Here is an 8,084-nt window from a genome sequence, read left to right as displayed (position 1 = left end):
AGTTGTCTGTAAACATAAATGAATATACAACATTTTAGTCAATTAGTAGTGTGAGCGTATTTAATATGTATGATTTATTAAACATTGATTTTGTCATTTGTTTTTCCAATTGTAATATCTCTCTCAACTGTCCAATTCATTATTAATTATTGAACGGATAGCAGCTTCAAGACTTCTAACATCCTCTTCGGGTAGGGAATAATGGGGGTCATATATTATGCAAAATGTTGCCTTTAATGACCCAATCAATATTTATAATCTACCATACAGAAAAACAACAATACTTTTAAATATCTGGATCAAACTCTGTATCAAATAGCTCTGGAGTTTGATAAGTCCTTTTTTTCAAACATCAGCTTCCAACTGTGCCGGGTAGCCCCATTGGTAATGTAAATATCCTTTTCTTTTGCACAAAAAATAAGCAAGTCAATTTTGCTAAAGGTTTGTGAGTCCAGTATCTGCTGTGTCCTACTTCCAGTGCTTTGTATCACAAATATTCAATTATGTATAGTGAAATTATGTGTGAAATCGTAAAATCCTTTGAAACAGCCAGTGTATTCTGGTTTGTGAGCCTGGCACACGGGATGTGCACAACAGCATAATTAATCAGCCATGCATGGCATATCTGGGTGCAGCAGAAGCTCTACTGTGCAACATTAAATCAGGGTAACACACACAAACACACTAAATCAATTGCAAACCATATACATGTATGTCTCCATAACACATCAGACTTTATAAACAACTCAACACTTTAACTGATTTGTGTGTACTTGTGTGTTTTTATGATGCATTGGCAGCCTGATTTAGCTTCACACTTGTCCCCAGCACATTGTGTGTTCTGAATGCTGCAGGTCCATTAGAGGTAGTTTGAGATAATAAGACCTGTCAGTCAATATGCGCTCTCCGTCTTACTCCATTATTCATCTCTATGTGTACATTTCCTCTAGTCACAGATCATTTAACTGCAAGGATTCTCCTTTTATATCAATCATCGTCTGTCCATTCTTAAACTGAGTTGACTTTAAAAGCTATTTGCATTCATCTGTAATTCAGCATCAACCATATACCAACCAGGATCTAAAAAAGGGAAGTAATTTGTCTTTGTATGCACCCCAAAGTAAATCCCTCGTATGTGTAAACGTACTTGGTAATAAAACCGATTCTGATTTTGAATTCATATTGCAAGTAAGAACAGTTGCTTTCATTGTTACATTTTTTACTTACATAATGTTTTTAAAGAATGTGTGTTTAGAACAAAGAGCAAACATTCTATTTATCAGACCATACAACATATTGTAAAAGGCATGTTACCACTTTGTTGAGTTTATTCAGACAGCATATAACTTGCACTGCAATACCTGTACATATATTCTTTCATTTACAAGCTGCTCTTAAGACAGAGTGTTTACCTGAATGATGAGTTCATAGCTGTCCTTCTAAAAGGTGTGTGGAGAATAAAACAACAAAATCAAATTTTACAAGGAGTGAAAAAAGTGTCAGGAGGCTCTAATGCACCAAAGTTTCAGAGGAAGCACCTGCGGATTGTGCTGACTGCAGGGTTAGGCCTCCTCAGTGGCACCATTGGAAAGGTAATGGATCCACAAACAGCCTCATGGGGGACACTTGGCAGATATACATCTATCTACTTAGGAGGATGCGTTGAAGCAGAACACACCCTCTTTACATCCTGTGTATGTGCGCACAAAGCAACATTAACTTTAAGCGTCTGTATACAGAAAAACTAACATTTGGATTTATGGCATTTTCTCTAACAATATGCATAGTTTCTGTCCACTTTGGTGCATAAATGGAAAAATAGCTCGTCTATTGTTAAACAGAAACATAATCATCCATATCTGACAATGTAGAGGGAGTAGACACAAAACAATATAAACACCTAGAAAACGTAACGCAAATACATTAGCCCTGCAGTTAAAAAGTATTAAGACAGTGTCAGGGTTTGAATTTCACTATTTCGTTATTGACAAGGGTAGTAATATATAAGACATATTGTAAAGTCAGTCTCTTAAATTGACCGCATTGTAATGTATCTTCACATTGTAATGTATCTTCGCATTCAATCAATGCCATAAAACCTTACAAGCCTCACAAATGTAGTTGTTATCAAGGACATATTGAATTTCATTGATTGTTTCCAGTGTGCATGTTTTGTTGTCAGCCCCCGACAGACTTTACAGTCTGGCACCAAAAGTCAATTTATATGTAATGTCTCTGAGTTAACAGGATGTTTTTACAAAATGGATTGTCACACCACTGGCAGGACTCAACATCTGTGAAAGGACACCGGATAAATCTGATGGTGCTAAGTGAGTCTGCAGGTATGTGGGGAGGCTTTGGCCAAGTGAGCATAGTGATAAGATAATGTGCATAGATGCACTCCAAGCAACCCACCAATTGGATTACAAGTGTAATATCCCACTCAGAGAGTGTTTACTGGAAGAGGCTCCCTCTTTCCTTTCCTGCTTCAACAACAACAATACTTTTATCTTCCATGTTTTGAAACCTGACACTTGGTAAACACTCCAGCCCGAACACATTCAAGAGTGGATAAAATAGCTTATATGTTATAGTTTGAAAAATGGCAGCGAACTCTATACAAAATTATATTTGTATTGATTTAAGCTGTTTAAAGCAGTATATTGTGTTGCTTCGTGAAAAGAAAAAAGCATCTAAACTGAAAAAAGTAAAACAGTTGTTTCAACAGAATCTGTTACTATTTATGAACTTTAGATGTAAAACTCTCATGTACTAATTACAGTTTTATCTTAAACTGAATTAAAAGAAACCTGAAAGTGGTGGTATTGTGATTTTTCAGAAAAGGGGTGGAAAAAGGTTGGAGAAAAAAGGAGAACAAAGATTGCATTGGCACAGTATCACTAGTCTTACCATTCCATCTCAGAGATATCATGACATTATTTTAAACATTCATCCTTAATTACTTTTTATTTGGAGCTACCTGAAACTATTGATAAAGAGCAATTGTGGAATAAATGTCAGTATATGAGAGAAAAAACATGGCATGGGCGATTACTTACAATTAGTTGTAACTGCACGAGGGAGTGTGATTTCTAAATAAGCTTCACTTCAAATCCTCCAGTGGAAGTCATAAATAATGTTCCTGCATGCAGCGAGGTGCAAAAGGTGACTGAATGTTAACTGATTTCTGATCCAGATCTATGGTCCAAGTGTCACAATCTCCCCTTTCTCTCTCTCAATGAAAAGGGCGTTCACTTTTCTAGGGTACAGCACATAGCTGCTGAAAATAAATAACTAAAATGACAACGGAATTAGATTTCTGACAAAATCTTCAAGACCCCATGGTGCAAATGGGAATGACGATGATGAGAATGATAGTCACTGCAGAGAGAATGAGTGCAAGCAGCTTGCAGACCTTTGCCCGGCGGAGGACAGCCTCTTTACGCCTGAGAAGAGCATCGTAGCCAGGAGAGTAAATGTCGTCCATCCAGAACTCCATGTTGTTGGGGTTCAGGGATTCCTGGGTCTGGGGAACATTATGACATTTAAAGATTTTTTGAGCAGATATCTATTTAGATGAAATCCTGATTCTTTGAATGATTCAAATGTGATGTGAATTGTAATTTGCTCCCAATTTTCCCTGAGCCTGCATGATGCATGTGTACAAATGAAATATATTTAATTGAGTCATTTTAAACATTGACTTTTTATAAAGTAAAGCTACACATTGAAATTCTATTTGTTTGAACAAATGTAGTGTTTTTACAGTTAACAAATCTGACCTGTAAGTCCAAAGGGGAGATCCGAGCCTCTCTGTCGTCTACAGTCCATACGGGCCTCACCCTTCCCTCAGACAGTCTGGGCTCCAGGACCTTCCCAGATGCAAGTCCTCTTGTTAGACTGCTGTCTTTGTTGCGGAACAGGGACGAATTAAACACTTGTTCCATCAGGTTGGGTTTTTTGGAGAGCAGGTGAGCTGTGCTGCCTGATTCATCTGGCTAAAAGAGAAACGGACCAAACAGAAACAAATATACAGACTGTTTACACTACATCAATTTAAACCTTTAAAGAATATGACATGTTTCTTAAAGCCCTGACAAAACAGCTCTATATCTATTATTCAATGTGTGTTATAGTGTATATATTTGTGTTCAATGTGTTAGATTCTCCATTTTTACTTATATACATATTTAATGAGCATTGTTGGAGCGAGCGAGATCTACACTTTTCATTCCCAACTAAATGTAATTGTTGACAAAAAGAACTTGTGTTCACTCACTGTAAATGTTTCAACCAACACACCACAAAGTGGCCTGATGTCAGCCTACCACACAATCACATGGGTTTACCCAGCAGACCACAGGGCCAGCTACTGGCCTAACACATTACATGGTTGCATAGCATGGTAAATATTGTACTATTTTTGCTTTAAAAAATGTAACACTGATTAAGGACTGATATGCATGTGCTGAAACACTGATCATTGAAAAGAAAATATAATTAAATATATGCAGTAAAATGACTCTACCTGCCCATGTGTAGCTTTGCCATCTTTACTTTTTGAAAACGACACTGTCCAGTCTCTTGCAGAGTTGGAGACTATTTGCTGTTTAGAATCAGAAACCCCCTTTTCTTCAATCTGGGTTTTGGAGGTGCGACGAGACGATGCATCCTTCTTCCCTTCTTTCCCCCCTTTTGAATCAGCCGGAACATTGCTGCTTTCTGTTTGCTCCCCTGCAGCGTTCCACCGGCTCCATTCAAGACTACTCGTGCTGATCCCGGGGAACAGATGCTCAGAGACTGACAGAGGCTGAGGATCTGATGACTCAGAAGGGGTCATCGGGTGGCTCATAAAGGAGGAGACACCACTGAGAGGCTCCAGCCATCGCCCGGTGCCTTGTCCATCAGTGATAGGCTGCTGTATTTTTTCATCCAGCCGCTGCAGTGCAGACAATACCTGCGAAATCTCAGCCTTTACATCATTCAGTGTCCCAAGTTGTCTTTCTATCTGGCTCATACGGAGCAGCAGCTTACAGACACTGGCCTTGAGCCCATCATCGCTGCTTTCAAGGGAGTGAAAAAGCCTTGATAGTTGCCCTAGGCGACCGCGTCTGGCCTCATGGGTGTCCTGGTTAAGGGCACCTGGTCCATCACTGGGGTGCAGGACTCCCGTGGAACCGCACATGCTTATATCATCTAAGAAGCGAAAGATGGCGCTGATGTCATCCTCACCGAACTCTGGGTCATCTAATGAGGTCATGAAGGAGAAACGATCGGCGTGGACCAAGCTCCGGAGGCGTCGGGTGTCCGGCGGGTCCGTCTGTGTTCCCTGAGCCTTAACTCCATCGCTTCCACCTGGCAATCCACTATCCCCACTCTCACCTCCTGAGGACCCCCCTAAATTGCTCATAACAGGGGTTGAATGTCTTGGAAGTTGTCCCCCTCCCATTCCAATGCTCCCCAGGCCTATCCGATCCTCTAGACTGTGACTCTTGTTGCTCCAGTAGGGATTTTGGGTCCTGGGAGGTTGTAGGGGCCGAGGAGACCACTCTGGGATTGGCCGGGGTCCAAAGTAAGTTGAGTCCTGTAGGTCATCGAGGCTCTCATGTTTAACGTGCGGCTCTGTTGGTTGGTGGACTGTTGCTGGTGATGGGTAAGGATTCGGGATTTTTTCGAAGCTCAGATTGTCAAAGCCTTTCTGTCCTGTGTTGGGACTGGGAGACTCGCTGTTAACAGTCACCTGCGGTATTAGAGACGGCCGGTTATGGAAGTCTTTCCTAAAGATGCTTCTCTTCTGGTCGACAGACGATCCCTGTTCATCTTCAAACACTTCTATGGGCGCAGAATCTCCGCTAGACACGCTTTCTGTCTCCAAAGGTAGGTAGATATTATCCATGACCTCGTTGTAGATTTCACCACTGGGGTACAGAAGTGTGGTGTGAGGCAAGCTGAAAGACACAGCCCTCGTCCTGATTGGAGGGGAGGACAGAAGTGAGATGGGATCCGGGGGAAGACTTCCTCGCTTGTGGGCAGAGTAATTAGATCTTGGAAGCACCAAGTGCTCATCGATCGGCCTTCCACCGGAGTCAGAGTGGGCACGTGGTCTTTCTCGACCAGAAAGGTTCAGCTGTTGGATTCCAGGAAGGTTGGGGCCGGGGGACTGATCGGCCGGGAGGATTTGGGCTCTCATTGGTTGGCTGTCATCAGGAGCCCCTGCGGTCATTTGAATAAGATTGAATATTGTTACAATATCTGCAGCGACGCCTATGGGGGATAGCCCCTGGCCTCTGGTGGAAACCCGGTCTCTAAATAGAGTTGCCGGGAAACAGGGGTCCTGGCTGGCAGCAGCAAACAGTAAACTCCGGAGCTCAACGAGGTTCTCCAGGTCAAAACGGGTGCTGACCATGCGACAAAGGTCCTGGAAGGTCAGCCATTGACGCATATTGGCTAGTTCCTCCAGGATCCCCAGAAGGACCCCAGAGTATTCCTGCTGCAGGTTAGCCATGGCTGCTCACCTAAGAGAAAAAAGAGGCAATTAGTGAGCCAAAGCAAGCCGATTTGTGTAGCAACCCTTCAGAACAAAGGTGTTTTAAAATGATCTACGTAACAAATAAAAAGCCATTAAGACAAGAGAGATTTATTAAAAGTATAATATAAGATAATGATGTATAGCAATATATTATATAAGAAGAATAGGCCTAATGAAGCAATATAAACAAAACAATATTGTTATACAGTATTGTTTTATTATTAAAATATATATTTGGCTCTACATCATTAACATGTTTATAATATAAATTAATACACCGATTTCTATACAAAATATAATCTTGATTTATAGTTTCACTATTACGTTATATTAGTAGCATATATTTATTCATATGAAAGTACCATAATATGTAGGCCTATAGTGGTAGTGGATAATTAATCAAAGTAGACTTTTCAGCTAGAAGGGAGAAAGCCCTTTAAGAGGGAATTTAGAAAGCGACCTTATTTTTGTGTCCTAAAATAACTGCTCATCTGACCAGAGGACTGTCACACTGCGCACATTTTTAGTCTTCTCATTTCTAGTAACGGACTATGGGAACACTCGTATTTTACTGAACAAATGCGGCATATGGGAATTTAAACGTGCATTCAGTAACTTTATTTCAGACAGATTTAAAACGGTCTAAAGATGAAGGCAAGACAAGACGTTTTGTTGGAAAGCGCCCACAAATATGTACCTTGTGTGCATCCGCTGGGACACCAATGAAATGCCAGTGTTGCAAATGCAATACGGACTGCTAACATTTTACCAACGGTGTAGCTTTAAGCAGAGGTGAGCATAGTAGTATTTCCACTCACCTGGCTCTATATATAGAGAATCAAGGTCACTCCTGCGTCCATGAGAAATGACAAATAAAATCCCGTTTTACGCACATAGCAAGGCCATATTCCAAAACGATCCGGTGCGGCTCATACCCCTTTTATGGGCTTCTCAGTTTGTAGCAGCAACTAGCCCACAGCTCAGACAGGAGAGGAGAAAATTAGAAATCAGGTCATCTTCCCACATGTCTTTGCAGTCCCCTAAGGGACATTAAAACACATCTAAACGGGTTCCCCTCAACACAGATCACTGATTACACTGGCAAAAGTTAACAGTGTAGCCACATTTCTGATTGATACCTAGAAAGGAAAGCACCCTGTTGGCAGGACACTCCGGTGTATGAGTGGCCCAGGTCCAGGAGCATATTTTCACAGGGTGCCATAACAATAATTGGTTGTGTGTGCAAGTAGAGCCTAGCAATAAAGGCCAGATTAAAAATTAATGTTTGCTAATTGACACTCCAACCTGACAGCAAGCCATAAGGTCCAAGGTAAATTGTCTGCTAGATTGCTGCCTCCACACAGAACTGTCTGCCAGACCTCAGCACCCTCCCCCAGACTTTTCACCATTACTCTGCATTATCATCCTTAAAGGCTTGTACTTAAAACTCCATTAGAGCAAGAGAAGGGCAAGGCTTTCATCGGCGAGTAATAGCACTCCACTACAATCAGAATGGACATCTCTAAATTATCTGACAACACACAGAAGAGCACAT

The 8,084-nt window shown here is 41.2% G+C and overlaps 1 protein-coding gene across 1 annotated transcript; it reads right to left on the bottom strand.

The window, feature by feature from the left end:
• Positions 1-3,019: 3,019 nt before the first annotated feature.
• LOC117446096 (major intrinsically disordered Notch2-binding receptor 1-like) lies at positions 3,020-7,373 on the bottom strand. Its single transcript, XM_034082096.1, has 4 exons — positions 7,348-7,373; positions 4,529-6,515; positions 3,783-3,998; positions 3,020-3,526 (listed from the first exon to the last, which is right to left on the bottom strand). The coding sequence occupies exons 2-4, from the start codon at positions 6,503-6,505 to the stop codon at positions 3,332-3,334; spliced, it is 2,388 nt and encodes a 795-aa protein (XP_033937987.1). The 5' UTR covers positions 6,506-6,515; positions 7,348-7,373; the 3' UTR covers positions 3,020-3,331.
• Between the last annotated feature and the right edge of the window lie 711 nt (positions 7,374-8,084).

The sequence above is a fragment of the Pseudochaenichthys georgianus genome, chromosome 5, assembly GCF_902827115.2.
Source record: "Pseudochaenichthys georgianus chromosome 5, fPseGeo1.2, whole genome shotgun sequence".
Classification (NCBI taxonomy): Eukaryota; Metazoa; Chordata; class Actinopteri; order Perciformes; family Channichthyidae; genus Pseudochaenichthys; species Pseudochaenichthys georgianus.
The sequence above is the reverse complement of the archived record's forward strand: the minus strand, read 5'-3'. Positions and strand labels throughout refer to the sequence as shown.